This window comes from Passer montanus, unplaced genomic scaffold (assembly GCF_014805655.1).
Source record: "Passer montanus isolate IOZ18808 unplaced genomic scaffold, ASM1480565v1 scaffold133, whole genome shotgun sequence".
NCBI lineage: Eukaryota > Metazoa > Chordata > Aves > Passeriformes > Passeridae > Passer > Passer montanus.
The window spans coordinates 1,016,531-1,036,668 of record NW_024360166.1 but is presented as its reverse complement, the minus strand read 5'-3'; the positions used below and the strand labels follow the sequence as shown (position 1 = coordinate 1,036,668).

General features: G+C 47.6%; 1 protein-coding gene across 1 annotated transcript in view; it reads right to left on the bottom strand.

The window, feature by feature from the left end:
• Window positions 1-2,057: 2,057 nt before the first annotated feature.
• CTNNA1 (catenin alpha 1) overlaps window positions 2,058-20,138 on the bottom strand; it is a 117,507-nt gene continuing 99,426 nt past the window's right edge. The window contains exons 12-18 of the mRNA XM_039699431.1: window positions 17,358-17,558; window positions 16,169-16,320; window positions 13,411-13,521; window positions 11,755-11,936; window positions 10,897-11,002; window positions 5,597-5,731; window positions 2,058-3,161 (exon numbers count right to left, since the gene is read on the bottom strand). Coding sequence (XP_039555365.1) covers window positions 2,874-3,161; window positions 5,597-5,731; window positions 10,897-11,002; window positions 11,755-11,936; window positions 13,411-13,521; window positions 16,169-16,320; window positions 17,358-17,558 — 1,175 coding nt within the window. The 3' untranslated portion in view covers window positions 2,058-2,873. The remainder of the gene's footprint in view (window positions 3,162-5,596; window positions 5,732-10,896; window positions 11,003-11,754; window positions 11,937-13,410; window positions 13,522-16,168; window positions 16,321-17,357; window positions 17,559-20,138) is intronic.

Below are 20,138 nucleotides of genomic sequence, written 5' to 3'. Positions count from 1 at the left end.
TTGAATTAAGAGCACTTGAAATCTGGAATAAGACTTATCTCCTGAGGATTTAATATGGTTTCACTAATACGCATTAGAAGATAATGTGGGTTCAACTTCCTGAGATCCCTGCACTGCCAGGTCTGCCGGGCTCTGGCACAGACCCAGCAAAGCTCCTGTCCCACTGCACTGCAAAAAAACCCCAGACCGAAATATCTTCACTGCAAAAACCCCCCCAAACCCCCCAGCAAGTACTCCGGCATGTTCCAGGCAATGCCTGGGGAGCAGCCGTGGGGAGCTGGTGAGTAGGGAAATCCCACAGCCCTTCCCTGCCCAAAGCCACGGCAGGTGCCCCATCTCCCCGGAGGGCAGGGAATTGGGAAGGTGGGGTTTGGCTCCTCGCTCACCGCCGGAGCCGAGCATCGTCCTCCGGCAGCGACAGCGACAGCACGAGCCCTTCCCCAGCGCTTAATTACATGGAGCAGTAATTACTGTAATTCTCTCCAATTGGCTCCCTAATAAAGTCACAGCTTCGCTGGCGGCCGGACCCCCTCGCCGAGCCGCTGCTCCAGCGCCGCTTTCACGCGCAGGGCTGGAATTTCCTGACACGGGATCGGCGCTTTTGGGTTTTGAACTCCGGGGTCTTGGGCTGGTGCTGAAGAACCCGGAGGTGCCGGCGGGACCAGGAGCGGGGCTGGAGCGGGGGCTGGGGTCGCTCCGGGATGAGGAACTGCCCTGCCCTGCCCCGGCGTGGGGCTCTCCTGCCGCGCTCTGGCCCCAGCCCCGCTGTCACCACCCCGTCCCCAGCTACTGGAACTGGGACTTCATGACACAAAATCCCCCCGCTTCTAAGGGGAGAGGCGTTTTCTCCCCTCCATCCACTGCTGCACTCCCGAACGGAGCAATTAAATGTTACACCAGCTACTGGAACTGGGACTTCATGACACAAAATCCCCCCGCTTCTAAGGGGAGAGTGTTACACCAATTAAAGTGTTACACCAGTAACGATTCACGTCGATGCCCTTCTCTGCTCCAAACCCAAACGCAATTCCCAGAGGAGCAATTCCTCGGTACAAAGAATATGTGAGTTGAGGTTTTTCGGCCTCCTGTCCCCATGGCGTTCCTGCTGCTCCTGCACCCCCTGGGGCTGTAGCTGTCACCAGGGGAACTACTTTTAATTTCTTGATACTCAATGTTTGTAGCGTAAATTAAACTAAGATGTATTTAAAAGATAAATAAGTGTAAGTTTTTCTGTACGTCTTAATAAAGGTTATTTTTAAAGCTCATTAATAGATTGTATTGGAGGGAGGCATTGGATGTACTCCCTAAACAGCTCAGGGAACGTCACCTTTAAGACAATACCAGGAGAAAAAAGCCCCATATTGTAGAAATTTAGTTAATAATTTTCTCTAAAAGAAGACCTACAGCCTGTTAACCCCCAAATGGCAGTGGAGCACAATTCCCCCTCCAAGCCTGTTTACATGTTAAGGGTGTATGAAAATAGCCCATCATTCCACTGTTTAATAGCTGTACTCAAGAGGCTAAAATGCTTGAACACATAATACATTTGGCAAAAATATCTCAAAAACTATTTACCTTAATTACGATCAGCATTACAGTAACATGACAGCAATAACCTTAATACAGTAAATTATGAGCTGATTGAGATAAATAAAATTATAACATTTCAGTGCCAAGGTTCAGCTCTAAAATGGAGCTGCATCTTAGACACTGACTCCAGCCCAGGCTTTTCCAGCTCCACGGGAACAGACACGGTCGTGCTGCCCCGTGCAGGCACCGCTTCCCTGCACTCGACTCGACTGGGATGTGTGAAACACACTGAAATTCATAAAATTTAAATAAGACAGTGAAATTATACCTTGTAGCTATAGTTATCACAAATAATGTACAGTCTAAATTGCAGCCTGAGCAAACACGATTTCCTGGGTGCCTCTGGAAGCCCAAGGCGGGATGCAGAGCAATTATGAGGAATGAGCACAAAGCTGATTTGCATCTGAATGGCGGGGGGGTGGCGATGGGCGGGCTGGGCCCGCTCCATTCACAGCACCACAATGCACCAGCTGGGAAAAGCAACTTTATTAGTGTCCCGCAGCAAAATACATTAGTAATTTGTAACCAGGCATTACAATTCCCGTCCATATCAAAGGGAGCGATCGGCCGCCCACACCGGGGGAGGTTTCCGCAGGGATCGGCCCCGGGAGCCCCTCGGGAGGGAGCGGTGCCAGGAGCACAGGGGAACCCCCGGAGGAAAAGCAGCACCACGGCCCCAGGGCACCACCCAGCCCAGCTCCCAACACGATCCTCAGCAAAGCCCGGCCCAGGCACGGCTGTAGCGTTTTTCCAGCTGTTTTCCAGTTGTGCTCACACAGCCGGTGCCTGCTGCAATTTCAAACTCCTCTGAGCTTGCTCCCTCTCCACCCCCACTGCAGATACACTATCACATACAATACTTTCATTAATTTTTTTTTTTCAACAAAAAATCTAATTTTTCTCTCTTGATCACCATGATAAACTGAGTCTCTGTGTAGCATGATCCAGTATTAGTGTTAACCGTTAGTGTTACTGTAAAATCCTCTTTGGTTATAGAATATTTCATTTAAAGCAAGATTATAAAAAACAGTTTCCAGCTAGAAATCCACCCCTGTAATCTAAAAGCCATCTAAATTACCACACTTCTGCAGGCTGAAGATATACTGATAGGACTTAGAAATTTAAGTATCTCCCCAGGTAATCTAAACAAAGTTATCAAAATTATATTAAGTAAATACATTTGGAGGAATAGTAAATTTTTGAAAAATCCTTAGGGTATTAAAAGTAGAGTTCTGGAAGTAGCAGTAGTGGGCTAGAGAAAAACACCCTCGAGCCAGAGCTCTCTAGATACTCTCCATGGCCTTGAACTCGCTGAGGGCCTGCACGGGGTTCACGTGCTTCTTCTGGGATGCCCTCTTGATTTTCGTCTGGGTCTCGTCCTGTTTCTCCCTCTTGACAAGGGGTTTCTTCTCTGGAGCCTTCATCTTCCAGGAGACAGCCGGGAGGTTGAGGGAGGCCATGCCCTGGGACTTCTGGTACTTGGTGGACGCCACGTAGGAGGCCTTGACTGTCTGCACCACGGCATTCATCAGGTTCTTGGCTGCCTGGATCAGGGACATGGCACTGTCCACCTGCAAGGGACACAGAGTTACACACCATGGAACCCTCAAACACAGTGTTTCACTGAGAGCACCACAGGCTTGGGGGTAAAACCACTTGAAAACTGATTTATATTTCTCCTTTGAAACCTGAGGCTCCCAGTTTGAGGCAGGATTTTTTTTGGATGCTCAGTGGTTACAAACCTGACTTTGACTTGTGCCACCAACACAGAAGCAGGGTTTGCCCCCTCTATGCATTTTCCATATCAATGGCAATTGGAAACATTTGTATTCTGCCCTTTGCTTTTGTGACTAAGATTTAACAGTTGCTTATTCTCTAATGAGGTTAATAAAGCTGTAGTAATATCTTAATCACCGATAATAAATATTTAAATCGCCCTAGAATACTAAATTGTATTGGGAAAGAAGGAACACAACGGCATCAGCAGCCAGGCCAGGAGCCTTTTCACAGCTGGCTACTGATTTACAAGAGCATCAAGACATGGAAAAACATGAATTTGTCAAAGCTGTAGGGCACAGGGGGGACAAAGAGTGACACCAGGACTGGGTGGAAGAGAGAGGGAAGGAGCACTGTGGTGACCTCAGCTGGGACCCCCTTCTCCAGGGACCAGTGTCCTGCTCTGGGTGGGACCCCCAGCTTGTCAAGGCCAAATGGGCTGGGACAGGGGTTTGATCTGGGGCAGGTCTTGGTTCTGGTGGTTGTTCTGGGGCACTGTCCCCTCTGTTCCACCCCACTGTGCCCCAAGTGCCACCATGGCACCTCAGATCCTTTGGCAAGCCCCTGTGCTCTGCCCTCATCCTCGTGAGCCTGGAAACCACTGTGCTGGAGTGTTTCCATGAATCCTCACAGCAGGAGGAATCATCAGACACCAGGAGAGCAGGGAAGTGCTTTTCTGAATGACCTGTCAGACTCTGCCTGCCTGAGCCCTGCTCTGCTCTCACAGCACTCTGGACAGAACCCTCCTTTCAGAGTGGTGATGCCCCTGGACTGGCTGAGGTCTTCATCTGATTATCTCCTGGAGCTCAACACTGCTGCTGGCAGCCCTCAGCCCCAGTGGACAGGCTCGAGGAGAAGGGATAAAACTAGGAGATCAGACTACAGATGCCAGGCTGTTCTACCACTGATTTATGGCAGAGGGGATGTAAATCCTGGAGGCACTGAGTAACTGCAGTGAAGCCCTGGAGTACATATTGCTGCACAGTAACACATCTCCTGCTTTGACAGCACCATGCCTTCAGCCTCCCAGAACATGAACAGCAGCACATCCCACCACAGCCCCTGGAGCTGCTCTGGGAGCTGGAAAGGCAGCAGGGGGGGCAGCACAGCCCATCACCCCAGATGGGCTCAGCTCACGCAGGGATATCTATTGCTGACTGCTCCTGCTGCTGCTGCCCCAAAGCTCTCCTTCCACAGCTCCCCCTGGTTTTTGGGGGAAATCTGTCCTACTAAGTTTAAGCAACTGAAATATCAAACAGGGTTTCACTGGAAAATATCAGTGGCAGAGGATGCCCAGGGAAGCTGTGGCTGCCCCTGGACACCTGGAAGTTTCCAAGGCCAGGCTGGACAGGGCTTGGAGCAGCCTGGGACAGTGGAAGGTGTCCCTGCCCATGGCAGGGGGTGGCACTGAATGAGTTTTAAGATCCCTTTCAACCCAAACTGTTCCATGATTCTGTGGTATCAAAATGGCAGAATGTGGGAAGCTTTTTCCATTTGCTGACCAGGGAGCAATTCTGGACTATCCAAGGGCCAGTTCTGTCCCTTCTTCCAACCTCCTTCCTCAGTCCTGACACAGCTGGGCAAAAGCACCAGAAGTGACCAAACGTGCCTATGCAGGGCAAGGAAGAGTATGCCAGAAGAAATTAAGAATTTAGCTCCACTTCCCTCTCCCCAAATATCTGTCATACAGAATCCTCTTAGGAGGCAGCATTTCATGAACTACAGTGAAAAAAATTATTTGCAAAGTAATGGCTGGAATAAGGAAGCAAGCTGGCCTGGGGCAGCTTCCAGCTGTCAGAAACCAGAGCAGCCACTAAAAATCCCAGCACTCTTCAGGGCACAGCTATCCTGAAATATTAACATCTCTGGAGTGTTGCAGAACCCCAGCATGTTCCAAGGCTGTGCAGAGACATGGGGCAGGTTTGGCTGTGCTGATAAAGTGATTTAACCTCACTAAGAGTGAAAAGCAGTCTGGAAAACAGATTACACAGAGGTGAAGTGAGTCTGTCTACAAACACTGTTGAGTAAGGAAATGTGAAGTCTGTATTTTCACAGCAAGAGTTCCTCCCCAGAACAGCGAGGCAGCAACACAAACTCTGCATCCGTTAGAACTCGGAATGCTCCAGCATCTCCAGTCTCTGTTCTGTGGGGTTTAACACAAAGGCTCAGCATGGAATAACCGTTCCCTGTGGGAGCAAAGCTGCCTGAGGCAGGCGTGTGCCATACTTACCCCAGAGACGACGAGCTCCCCGCCCAGGTTCTGCACCTCGGCCTTCACCTTGCTGCAGATGTTGAGCTGGTGGCAGTAGAGCGCGATGCGCTGCAGGTAGGCCAGCAGGTCCTGCTTGCACGCCGAGTCCGGGCACTGCGGGCGACACGGGCACAGCTGGTCAGCAGCACCACGCTGGGCCAGGAGCCAGGCACAGCCCAGGCACCTCCCCTGGAGCAGGGGATGGCCGGGACAGCGCTGCCCTCGCTGCTGAGCCTGGGCTTGGGACAGCTGAGCAGCGTGAGACCCATCTAAAACGCAGGGCCAGCACTGCACAGGCTCCTTGCACTGCCCTTCAGCAGCCCTCCCAGGGAGGAGGAAGAGGAAGAGAAGGAGGACTATTTGCCCTCCCCAGAGCAGGTCTGCCAGCTGTAAAAGGTCCTTCCTGTACACAGGACACAGAAGCAATGGTCTGACACCCAAGATCTGAAGCTGCAAATACCGGGTGTTACCAATTCCTCCCTCAATCCTCAATCTTAAGTATTCCAAGCTTGAAAATGATAAACCTGACTCTGACTCAATTACATGCAGTAAACAGAGATTTTCCTGACTTCTGCTCCCATCTTGCAGCAGTGGGGAAAGCAGGTTCCTAACCAGGCAAAAAATGACATTTTTAAGGTGCTTGCTGCAGCACTCATCCGTAAGAGAAATTTAACTTTTTCAGCTTTGCATACAAGGCTCTGCAGGAGTCCTCTGTGCAGTTTGGGAAAGTGGCATTTTCTGGGACAGAACCGAAGAATGAGCCACGGATGAGCCAGGCTCAGGCTGGATTTCCAGACCAGAGGGGAGCCCAGCTGAGGAGCAGCCACAGTCCAGAGCAGGCTCTGTAGGACATAAAGGCTGTGGGAAGGGTTCTGCTGCTCTCACCAGCGCTGCAGCCCATTTAGCAGCAGCAGCAGCAATGGGGTGCCAGCAGCAGGTCCCCCATGGGCCACCTCAGCTGCAGGGGCAGCCCACGTGCTCACACACACACCCACAACACACCACCTACTGGGTCACATCCCACGTTACTTAAGTCCTGCTCTGTACTCCAGAGAAGCATCACTTGTACCTCACAGACAGCTCCTGTTCCCTGGAAATGGCCATCCATCATCTCATCTTCCCACCCAGCATCCACAGGCCTCCTGGACAAAACCACTATCAGACTCCCACTGATCCTTATCTCCTGCTCTAAGGCAGGCTGCACTGTGCCCAGCATTGTTTCAGCTGTAGCAGTGGAATACACCTGGCATTATCCAGGGACAGGACTACACCCTGCAGGGATCTCCAGCCTCTGGGCAGCTGCACCCCATCCAGAGTGATTGAAGAGCTCTTTTCCACACACCCCTGTTCACAGCAAAATTCCATTTCACCTAAGACCCTGATCCTGTGCAATGGACCATCTGATGAAGATTCATAATGGACATGGCATGGCTGAAAGATTAATCTTCAATGTGGCACTGCTTCATTACTTAATGCTTCACTCCAGCTGAGGGTTGTTGCATTGCATGCAGCCTCTCCTCCCCTCTGAGGGAAAGGTAAAAATCCTCTCCTGGCTGTGAGCAGCAGCTCTGAGCCCTGATTCTCCCTGCAGACCTCCTCTCCTTAGCTATGAGATGGAAGCTGAAACTCTTTTCTTTGTATAAAAGAGGAGCAGATTGTGGTGCACACACAGGAATGTGCAAACAGGGTCCCACTCACACGGAGCACTTCCTTCCCAACAGCACTCAATCTGCCAGAACAGGCATTTCCCTCTGCAGTGAAGGTGAGTGCAGCTAACACATAGATTTGTTTTTTTCCAGGGCCAGAAAAAGTGGCTTTTGCAAGGCAAAGTGGTCTCTGTGCTGAGTAGAGGTAACTCAGGTGCTGCAATGATGTGTCTACAGAGCTCACACACACACACACACACACAGGGGCACTGCACTGGGAGATCTGCATGGGTTTATGGGCATCTGACCCCACCAAGAGAAATAAAACCACCTTCTTAGACCCAAGGGAAATTATGGACCACCCAAAGTAATTGCAACTCTCAATGCAGACATGCAGCTTCCGTCAGTGCAGTGAAGCCCTGCCTAACGAAGCAGCAAAGCTTGCAGGTTAATTTTTTAAGCTAATCAATATCAGTCAGCAGTACAAGATGTTTAAGAGCAAGTCCACAAATAGCCCTGGCCAAAGAGCTAATGAAAAGCCCAAATTACCATTTTGGAAACTGCTCTCCATCTCCCAAAGAGCTCATCTAACACAGCGAGTGAGCAGCACAGCAGTGCAGCAGCTCAAGGGCTGACAAATGCCCAGTACAGCACATCAGGGGATGGCTCAACAATTCCAGCTACTCTGTGGGGCTGTGAAACCCTTCAAGGAAAGACTCTCAAAGCAGGAGACTGCTCCACATTCACCAATAGCTGAGGAAGGCAGCAAAACCTTCATGGAATAGGAATCATCACTGGGCTGTGTACATCAATCCAGTGTGAGATGGAAACCCAGATCCTCTCCTGTGTGTGCTATTTCTGCAGGCAGGATCGAGGATTCAGCTCAAAGACAGATGAGGTTTAAATTAAGATGTAACATGAGATAAAAAAGAACATCAACAAAAGGCACTGCGGGTGCCTGCAGGAGCCCTGTCCTTTCCTAGGCAGGAGCACTCGAGTAAAAATCAAAAAACCCAAAAGGCAACAATTTGAACACTGATCAAGAATGATGACATTACTGGACTAACCCACAGCCACAACCCCCATCTGCAGAGATGGATGGGTTTGCACAGACACAGCCCATGGGAGGACTCCCACAGCACAGCCCAGCAGGGAGTGCAGTGCAGATGGAAATGAACACCCCACCTTCCCAAAGCCCACAAACTGAGCTGCTGTCACACACTCAGGGAAGGTTACTGGCAAAAGCTAAGCTGGCTGCTCCAGGGTGAAATCCAGGCTCCATCCTGGACACAGCAAACACCCCCAACTTTCAGTTCCTGCCACCCCAGCTGAGCCTGCAGAGAAGCAGAATCACCATTTTCTCTGTTTTTGCAGAGAAGAGGGGCAGGGGAAGACAGCAGAGCCCTGGTGGTGTGTGCTGATGGACACAGCCTCAGTGGCTGCAGGGGAAAGCCAGCAACCCCAGAGCTTCTCCCTCTCACTGATTCTCCCTTTGGGAATGGGCCCTGCTGCACCAGGAATTCCCCAAAAAATGCCCCTCAGCCCTGGGTGCCCACTGGGCCCAGCAGGAGCTGCCAGCAGCTGTTTTGGGGAAGCTGCTCCCTGGGAGGATGGGCACTGACTATGTGTGCCAGCAGCTGCCACCAGCCTGGGCCCAGGGTCCCCACCCCAAGCCCCCCAGCAGGGACCAGTCTTCCCAGCACGAGGCTGCTGGAGCATTTCACTGGGAAGTGGGGCAGCCCCTACCCTCACCCTCAGCTGCTTCTCACTGGGGGATCAGAACTGATGTAACCTCGGCCTCCCACCGCTACGAAAGGAAAAAAGGAACAGAAAGTTCCTCTGGCTTTGTAGGTGTTCTGACATTGAAAAAATAAACAATAGAGAGAACCCTTGCTACAAATCATTGTCATCTGTGTTGTGCTCATAACTGCTTCATATTCTCCTGTTCCCAGCAAGCAGCAGCTGCTTGGAGTGAGGGATGGAAACCTCGGGGAGAACCTGCAGCTGATGGCAGAACTCTTCCCAAGAGACAGGGAATTCCTGGGACAGCAGCTCTTGGAGCTCCAGAGAGTGTGCTGCAGAAGGGCCTGATGGCAGAGCTGGGAGCTGCTGGCACACTGACACGAGGGGTCACAGCTCTGGTGTCACCCAGCCCACAGGACACAGCCCCTCCATGTGCTCCCTCCAGGGGCAGGGACAGCAGGAACCAGGAGCTGCTCCTGCTCTGTAGCTGTCACACTGCTCCACATTAACATGTTTCTAAAGAGTATGGAAGCACAACTAATGAAATATGCAGGCTCAAAGTATTAGCAGAGTATGGAGTCAGGAAAAAGCTATATTCTTGTCAAAATGACTAACTGTACAGTGCTGCTCATATTTATCTTCAAACATGTGCTTAATCTGTTACATTTTTAAGGACCTTACTGCTACTGAAAGTAGTTTTCTTTTATATTTTGAAATGGCTTGGTACAGAAAACCATATACCAACTTTGCATAAAACATGTGAATTTAAAAAAAAAGAAAAAGGCATTGTAAACCTTCAGCCCAAGCTCCCCTGAGACCTTGAACACAAACTGCTCCTTGCTTCATTTACCTACACCAGCAGCACACCTGGTTCTTGCAGAAACAAGGCTGTCAAAGTGCTGTAGCAAGGAAAGCCATTTGAAAAAACACTTATCAAATTTATCTCCCCACTGAACATTTCTCACTGCATCATTAATAAAGGAGGGTGTAGACAAGCACCTCTGAATGCAACATTAAGAGAGAATCCTGCACTGCAATGATTTACTTTCAAAGTGACACTGGTTCAGTTAAAACCTTGCAGTACAAATTTCCATCCTGAAAAGGCCTGGAAAGCAAGTGACAACTGAGAAAACAAAGTTTAGTCCATGATCTCAGACTTAACCTCCCTGCATTTCAGATTTTCTCTTGAAGGTGGAATAGTATTACTAATGTTGATGTTTCCCTGCTCTTTGGGTGTGGGCTGAGACCAAAGGTGCTCTTGCTTGGCCCAGTTTCTAAGTGGCTCAGGACAGGCATTGCATAAATAAATCTCTGAGCTGGCCATGCTCGTTGAATCCTGTAAGAATTCCTTCCCAGCCACACCTGGGTCACTGCAGGCCTTGCTCCAAGTCTATCAGCTCTGACTGGACAGTGAAAAAGCACCACAGAGCTCTGACACCCTCCCCACTCAGTCTGTGGAGCATCTGAAAATTGTCCATCTTACAAAGCTGCCTCAAACCCAGCATTAAAGGTTGTGCAATAGGCCAGGTGCCATTGTGCAGGTGCAGGTCCTGCAGTCTGTGCTTTGGGAAGCACCAGGAGTGCTCTGGGTGTGACGTGAGCCCAGCCTGGGTCCTGCTCAGCACTGGCACTGCCCTGCTCTACGTGACCTGAAGCAGGGCTGGCACAAAATGCCAGGTGCCTGACTCCAGCCAAGGAGCTGCTGTGTCACTGCTCAGGGAGGCAGGAGAGCAGCCGGAAAGAACAGAAAGAACAGAATTTTCTAGCAGCTGATCTGGAAAATGAGTTAAAACACCCCAAAAGCAAACACATTTTCATCTCTTCATCATGCCTGCAGTACTGAAAGATCTCTTGCTCCTTGGTGCTGGAGGCTCCAAGACTGTGACTTACGTGGTCAGCAATGGTCCGGCCCAGCTTGTCCATCCTGGACCCAGCCTCTGCGATCTTCTTGGCTGCACTGATCACATCTGACGTGTTCTTCAGAGGACCTTTCCCCCTGCAAAACAGAGCAGACGCTCCCTCCTAGCACCAGGAAACCACAGCAGTGAACTGTGTCCCTTTTCTCATTCTGTTCCACACTGTGCTGGCAGTGATTCCTCACCCGAAGGGCAGGAGAAGGCTGGTGCAGCCATTACAGCACCTTCATTTTCAAGAGTTACCCCCTTTCAGCTCTTCCCCACATTTAGCTTAAATCTAGGAATAAAAACATCTTAAATTTTACTGCTTTGAACAGCTTAATGATGATAAGAGATAACATTTTAAAAGACAGATTTGCAATTTTTATGAAATGGAACATGAAGTTTAAAAAACAGCGTTATATAAAATCTGGTAAATTAATTTCAAAAGGCATCAAAAACCCTCTCTTTCCTCTGCAAATAACTGTACTAGGAACTATTTTTGCAGTATGGCAATATTGAGAAGCCCATTGAATTTAATGCTGTAAAGAAGTGAGCAAGTGTATGTATATATATATATATATATACACATATATTCCTGGGGACAAGAATCACCCTTAAGAAAGAAAGAAAGACAGGCAGTAACTGCTGTGTATCTGTAGATCAATTTAAACAGTTATTACCACCCAGCCACTGCACAATAATGCATCTCCCCAGTTAATATGCAGCTGGAACAGGGCACCATTTAAAAGAAATTATAAGAAGTGAGTCTCTTAGCAGAACTTGTACCATGTCTCATTGAAAGCCCAGCAGCCCAGGCAGCTCGGAGCAAGCACAAATTAAAAAGCCTCACCTGGTGAAGTCTGTCATTTCCATCATGATCATACACATCTGTTTGGCCAAGACAATGATGTCATTGCCACTGTCATCCCATTTTGACACTTCAGCATCCAATTTACTCTTTTCCTCCTGGAAGCTGGCAACCTGCTCAGCAATCTTGGCTTTCTGCTCTTGAGGGAGCTGAGCCATGATAGCCTGGAAGAGAAGAGTTTTCTCACATGGCCTCCTGCTGCCTTGTAGAGGCTTTTTGAAACATTTCACTAATAACCAATTTCAGTCATGTAGATGGGGGATAAAACTTTAATAGCAATCCTCTACCTAGAGGCTTTACAGAGCCATTTGCTTCCATTTTGAATCAAAGTTTATACTCTTTTTAAAGAAAAAGTGCCCAGAAAGACAAGTTGACACTTAAAATATGGCCCTTTGCATGATAAAACTGTTAAGACTCCAAACAGATTTGCCACATATTACCATCCCTGAAAATAAAACTGCATGAAGAAGAAGGACTTGTCTTTTGCAGAAAATTTCAACATTTTAAAATTAAGTTCCACTTGGGTATTGAGGATAATAAGAAATATTACCAGTCTCTTCCCTGCAAAAAGCTAGCTGTACTCTTTTGAAACATGTCTGCTGAAGAAAGAGTAAGTGAAAATAAAGAGTATGTGCTTACTCCCAAATAAAATCTCTCAGACTGGGTTTATAGCCTGTGTAAGACTCCATGGCCTTGCCTTCATAAATACTGGGAGCACAGATGCCTCCAGGAGCAGGCAAAAAGGAGCCTTTGGTACTAAAAATCCTCTGGCAGCAGCTGTGCTAAGAGGTAAATGAGCAATGTCTGCATTTAAATAGAAGGGGGCGAGGGTCCAAGCATAGAAGGTGCTTGTGCAAGGGAGGGGAGCATAAAAATACTCCCAGCTGGTGTAATTCCCAAGCCAACGTGGCCCAGGTTTGATAAATAAGGTCTGGCTACTTCTTGCCTGGCAGGAAGAGCCTCCACAAAAAATCTGCCATGGCACTTTCCCAAGAGTGTAAATTGTTATCGATCCAGAGGGGCTGTGTCAAATAAAAGCAATAGGTAAGGCCTGGTCTTCCTTCAATGCAGTGATTTTAGGGTTCCACCTCTTAATGATTATATATTGCCTATCAATGCTTTAATTTTTGAGTCACAGGAAATGCAGTTAGCTGAAATTATTTCACTTCTGAGTTCCTCTCAATGTTGTCTTGATAAATGCTCAGTGACCAAACACACACCAGCACATGTGTGAAAAGACATTTTGGGAAGATTTTTTCCTCATAAAGTTAATGTTTGTCTGTTGAAAATAACATTAATTCAATTGAGTGATCTGCCCTGTACCTCCCTGCAGAAGCTGACCCGACTACAATGTCTGTGATACCAAAATGTGATGTAGTTTCTTGGTCCTAAAAGGATTTTGATCTTTCAGAATACCCAAAATACCCAAAATAAAGCACAGATGTTTCTCACATCCATCAGACCAACTACATTTCACTCAACCTCCTTTGCAGAAGAATGCTGGAAACAAAGAATGCAAGTTTTCTGATCCAGCATTTTTATCACCACCCCCCCAAATTTAACCTAGGTTTTCACAGCAAGCTGAAGTGTGTCCTGAAGGCAGGTCCCACTTTGACAAAGCTGAGGTTTGTGCCTTACCCTTGCACTCTGTCCAGCAATGAGCTGATCATCCTCAGTCTGGATGCTGGTTCTGCTCCGGACGTCGAAATCCTCAGTCTCAAAGTCAGAATCATCCAGCTCTTCAGGAGTCTGAGGAAAAAGCATTCAAGCAGAGTCAAACTACAGATTTCATGGCTCTGAAAACCAACAAGAATATTATTTTTCAAGCAGAGAGAATGGCTATCAGTGGAGGTAAAAATTATTCCAGGTTTTCAACAAAAAGGTAAATACAGGGACTGTATTCAGCTCTGAACACGTGTGATTTTATGTGCTTGACTGCTCCTGTTAAACACCATAGGGATCCCCAGAATCACACAGCAGTAACTAAACAGCTGAGATTTGTTAGGACATTAATGCACTCAGCATCTGAAAGACAGAAAAAAGTTCTTGCATAGCGAACAGTGCTTTTGCAAGTTGGTTAAATGTAAAAGCTTCACTCGAGATTCTGAAGCTGGAATTACACACAGCTCTAAGGGCTGGTTCAAAAGCACAGACAGTGTCTTCAGCACAATTATGAATCAAAGCATTGACTAAATTAACAACAGATAAAATATCTCAAAACTTATCCTTATCCCTCGGGAAAAGCTGAAAAATTTCAGCTAGTAAGGGCCAGCTTTTATGCTGCAGGCTAAACACATCTGACCTAGTTCCTGCTTGCCTAGGATTTATTTTTGCTACTGCCAGTCTGTAGCTGGCAAACTTTTTATAAAGCCTATCAAGTTTAAACAGCATGTTTGTCAAAATACTACACCTTTGCTAAAGTGGCAGTTCACAACAAGTCTCCAGAGCTGGGCCAACAAAGAACTTCACTGATAAATGCAATAAATTGTGATTAACAAATAAGATGCAAATAAAATCCCTGTTCCTTAGATTTTTTCCCTATGATTTGAATTTCACAGACTTCTCTTCCACTACAGACACTTTGTGATACAGTGAAAATAGAGATGGACACGCAAAATAATTGCCAAAAACCAAAGGTGAGTAGGGAGACAATCAGGACTTTGGGTATTTCATTCTCCTCTCCAGGCCCTGGAGAACAACATCAGTGGAGGGACACACACTAAGAAGTAGCTCAGTGTATCAATATTTTTAAAAAATGAAAAAGCATTTTTTAATTTTAAAAAGAAAACAGTTCTGCTGTACCTGATTCTGTCTGTGACTCCCCTCTGCCCATCCCTCCCAACGCCCAGGGACACACAAAGTGTAACTCTGCCTTTCAAGTGCCACCAAAGGCAGAAACTCCTCTGGGGTGATGAACCTGGGCAGCAGGGATGGGGGGAAGGGCTTCTCTTCAATAAACACAGACATAGTGAGATGGCAGTTTTGAAAATACCCTGCATAAACACAAAAATGAGGTGTTGCAGTGGCTTTTCCTGCTGGTCCCTGTAAAGAGCAAGAGCCCCTGGATAGAGCTGAAGTGAATAAGCCCCTGTGAGCAGGGTTACACCAAGCCCTGGAGAGATTTGGATGCCTCTTTAATCCCAAAATAAACTCTCTGGATGACAACTGCTAATATTTTAACTTCCTTCTAGGTGGTTGTTGTGTGGCCAGGGAGCTGCTATTGGCTGCTGGCAGTGGAGCTGTGGCTCCCTGGCCCCAGAGGCTGGCACAGGGCAAATGTCAGCATTCCTGGCACTGCCAGCCCCAATAATTGCTGCCCACTGGGACTGGCAGCCCACCCCCCTCTCCTTGAGCAACAAGGGCATTAGCAGGGGGGAATCACATCCTCTGTCTGCATAGCAGGAAGGCTTTGATATCCTCAACTATCACTGGCTGTCTAAAAACCCTGAGCTTGTCTGAAAAAAATTCCATGGGGAGCACAGATGTGGTTGCCAGCTTTTCTCCTGGTTTCCCATCTGATCCTTTGCTTTAAGCAGCAAACATGGAAGATGCCACTGCAATGGTTACTGTAATCACATATCTTCTGGGACTGTACATTCTTGATTTACTGACCACCAAGCCGCATCTGCCATGGTCACCACTCTGAAAGATGACAGCAGTTTCTCAAAGGAATACAAGGAAAAGAAGAAAAAAATGAATAAACCCCCTATATTTGTCTTCACTATGTCTGGCTCCTTCCCATTTTTGCCCCAGTAAGATCCAAGAAACAGGTCCATGGATCAGCTGCAACCAGAACTTCTTTTTCTGCATCCCTACAACCATCTGCGACCTTCTGTATCTGGCCTACCAGAAATTAGGGCTCCCAAGTCACACCCACTGCAAGCACACAGGACTCGAGGCCTCTGTGAGCTGCCCCTGTTTACCTAGGTTAGCCAATTAACAAATTACATGCTCTAGGAACTACAGACCAAACTCATCTCAGCTTCCTTTTGACTAACTAACATTAATTCTCAAAATTTACTTAATGAAGAGCCATTAGGTTTTATTTCTAAGCTCTCAAACCATCAACAAGCATCTATAGTTCTGAATTAATTTGCTGTTGTTAACTGAAAGGTCACTGATTTTAGCACATTAACGAGCCAGGCATTACCATGAGATTACAAAAGATGCATGAAGGGTATTTAACATCACAACTCAGGCCATCATCGATGCTCAGATCTGGTTAATGAATCTGAATCCAAACGCACTTCTCAAGTGCTCCACAGCGATTAGCACATTTTAAGACTCTGAATGTTAATAGAAGCTAAATGAAAATCTTCTCCTGTCTGCTCTCCATTATCCTGATGGCTGTCAGTCGAACAGAGGCAGGGAAAGCTGTCGGAGAAGCTGAGCTTACCCGGATCATGAGCACGGCTTTCCTGATGTCGCGGATGCCGTCGTACACCAGGCGGGAGGCGTCGATGAACTCGTTCTCGTCCATGGGCTGGGCAGGGTCGGAGCTCAGCGCCTCCACTGCCGCTTCCACCTGCTCCGTGAAGCGCGGCATGACTGCAGCAGAGCGCAAAGAGGTCAGTCCCACCCGAGCCGCTCTGCCTCCCGCTCCTGCCTTGCTCTAAACTGTCCTGGAAGGTGTGCAGTCCTTCCACTGAAATCACAACATCGAGTACAGCAGGTGAAGTCTCAATCCAGCCCCTTTTCTGCTTATGCTGCTGCTCTTTGGTGTTTTCCCCTTGGACAGTGAAGTTTATCACACCCTTCTAATGGACAAGGAGGAAACACCTGGGGAAGCCCCTAGAAACTACGGGATAGCATATTAATTGTTTTCTTGATGTTCCCTGCAGATGTACATCATTTTTTTGGGGGGGAAAAATCATGCTACCATCAGGAAATTCAAGTTTAAGAAGTACTGGAAGGGGGCAGGTTGTACTGCTGCATTTCAGTGATTCATGGTGCCCCAGGAAGAACATGCCAGAACCAGTTAGAGTCTGCTGTTTCTTCAGTGTCATCCTTGATTCTTCATCAAAGTAATTAAAGCAAAACCAGCAATGAGTGGCTGCCACTGAAGCAGCCAGAATCACCCCTCACCCTTATGGATGTCACAGGGAACGCCCTGATTTGGTGTTTATGTGTGGGGCACTACAACTTACAATGCTCTTTCAACAGCTGAAAACACACTTTACAACATTTACCCTAATTATTACCCTACATTTATTCTGCTGGGGAAATGTGATCTTCCTTCTGGACTGTGAACAGCTGCAGAGCCTGGTGCAATAATACAAGATGAGCACAGCACAACTTCCAAGCATCCACTCACGCCTGGGACTCATTCCCGGTGTTTTGGTTCCCACAGCCCAGTCCATGACAGTGAACACACTCAGGGACACCTTGTGCACAGCTGAGCTTTGAGCCAGTCAACACAGCAAAATCACACTTCTCACTTTGCAACAGTTTTGCAAACAACTCCCACTAAACCGCATTACAGCAAATTGAGTCTTTAACAGATTTCACAGGTACACGGGTACCCAGCTGCCCACGAGCTTTCAAGCAACAGCAGTTCAGGGCTCCTGGGAGTGAATGACCCTTACCTGTGTTGGACAGTAACTTGGTTGCCTCCAGCACCTTCTCAGTGTACACTCCAGGTTCGTAGTTGTCCATCTCCGAGGTGACCACGTGAATGACCCGAGCGGCGCGGCCCCGGATCGCGCCGGCCGTGCGGTCTAAGCCGTCCACATCCTTTTCTTGGAGAGCGATGACACATTTGTTTACATCTTCTAAAATGTGATTCTCTGGAGGTAAAAGAAGGAGGATTTAGATGGTAATGTCTCTTCTGTCACAGTCAGCAGCGTGGCAATTGCTCAGGGTGGGACCTGCTCTACAGAAGCTCCATGGAGATGCTGTCAGGCATTAATGTGAAGGTCACTACAACCAGCAAAGAGCTGCCCTTCCACAGGAGGTGTCAAAAAACCGTCAATCCATTCACCAAGTGGCCTCCACACGTCCTGTCCCTGTTTGTACTCGATTTTACCAACAGGAAAGCTGAGTTCTGCTGAGTTCTCCCCTGGTTTCTTTCCATATTTCTCCCCTGGACTGCCCAAGCCCTTATTTCAAATACCTGCAAACCACTCCCCTGCCAGTGCACGTGCGGTGATGGGCACCTCCCCAGCACCACACCTACTCCCCTCAACACTCCAACAGACACTTGGTGCATGTTTCCAGCTTCCTCCAGAGTGTTTTCCTACAGCCACACACATTCCATCCGAGCACATTATACTGTCAGTCGCCCATTCCCATCTGACACATAATGTATGCAGTGAATAATGTGGAAAGCATTCCAACCACACAGCACTCACTGACTCTCCAGAAAACAAACAAAAAAACAAAGGCAAGACCTCTGTTTGCAATTAGCTTTTTAAATATACATTTTCTGGCTTTGTAAAGAGATATTTTCCCTATTCATTGAGTCCAAGAAGCCCAAAATGGGAAAAACCCTCTAAGAGGTTTCTAAAGATGCATAAAGAAATTGGGATCCTTATTTGGGGAAACCTACCCTGAAGATCTCCCAAACTGTTATTAGGGACTTCCAAACTCTGCTAGAGAACTCTTTAATGTACCAGGACTAATGTTTTGGTATCATCATCCAACAGCAGCATTTGGGCTGCTTGGTAAGAAACCAACTTGGAAACATTTCTGCTCTGTCACTTAAAATAAGTTTCCAGTGTTAATTACCATTGACTTAATCTTTCTACAGTGCCAACCCATGCAAGTGGCTTTTATTCCCTCTGCAGGTAGTAAAAGAGTAATTTTGCAAGAGTTTGTAGAGACAAGAAGCTCATAGTGTTGGCTGGGAGAGGATTTGGAGGAACTGCCTGAAAGGATTGCTGTGGGAAGTTACGCCTGATTTACATAAAATTAACACAGCCAGGTGCAATATTGCAAGACTTCAGTAAGTAACCTGGGCAAAAATTACACTTGTGAAATCCCTCTGAAGCAACTCAGCCTGAGCAGGTTCAGCTGAGGGCAGAATGTGGCCCTGAGAGAGCAAAGAGCAGGTTCATTAGTGATTTGACAAGTCAGTGAGCAGGCACAGGAGCCACAGCAAGCACAGAGGGTAGTTAAAGAAGAGACAGCCCTGGGAGCTGCAAGAGCCCAAAAAAAAAAGCTTCGGCACCAGGCCAAAACACAGACTGTTTATTGCTTCAATTCCTAAATGAATAAATTAAGCCACAGACCATTTAAAAGCCTCTTTGGATTATCCGAACTTTAATAAAAGGCATGGACAAAATGAAGGTGAATATTTAAATGTCTGCTGATCATTTAATGCCTTTTGCAGATGTGAAGTGGCCAGAAAGTCCCTTCTAGAGGGAGATAACCCACAGGGCAGCTTGCAAAGGGCCCAGGGAACTGCAGGACTGTCAGGTCTATCTGTTCTGGAGATATTTTCCAGATGGATGATAACAGATAAGATCTGACACTGTGCTGAGTCCTTGTAAATACACCCAGTACTCCCCATCCTACTGGCACACAGGGCATGGGTTCCCCACCAGCACCTCTGGAGATGGGAGAAGGCTGTCCCACATCCAAACCCCCTGCTGAGCAGGAGAAACATCCCACAGCAACACAACATAGCACAGGCAACAGCAAAGGGATCTTGTCCCACCAAAATAGCTACAGGGAAAATGATGTGGTTGGGCAACAAGGTAAAAGGAAAGGTATTTTTTCCATATAAATGATTTTTAGACCAAACAAGGAAATACATTAAGCTGTGAAAAGCTACAGAATAAAAAGTCACCCACGACTGTCAATCCTCAATCCACACCCACCAAACACCTTCCACCTCCATCCACCTCCACATTAAAGGGATGAAGCAATGCTTTTCCAAACAACCCCAGCTGCCTGTGAGGGAGTCTGAGGGCTACAGGAGATCAAAATCAAAGAGCAACAGTCAGGAGATGAAGCCACAGATTCATAAACACAACTGCTGCACCTCTTGTGGAAGGCCTCAGAACCATTTCCACACTGAACCTCTGCTGCCAAGGGGCACTGCAGGAGCCAGGTCAGGCAGCACATGGAGCAAACACTGGGGACTTCACACTCTTGTAAATACAGCGTTCATCCAGGCAATATTCACTGGGAGGCTCTTCAGAAAAAATAGTTCCACTGAGATGGGCAATCTGTGGCATAAACCTCTGTCAGCAGCAGAGGAACAGAAGGCAGAAAATGGAATGGCTTTTAAAGAGGGTTTCAAAGGAGATTCAGGTAATTTCAGAACATTGAATTTGACAATTACATGGTGCTATCAGCAACTGCTCTAAAGAACAGAGATAGTGGGCACACCAACACAACCAGTGTGCTTCAGGAAGGCATTG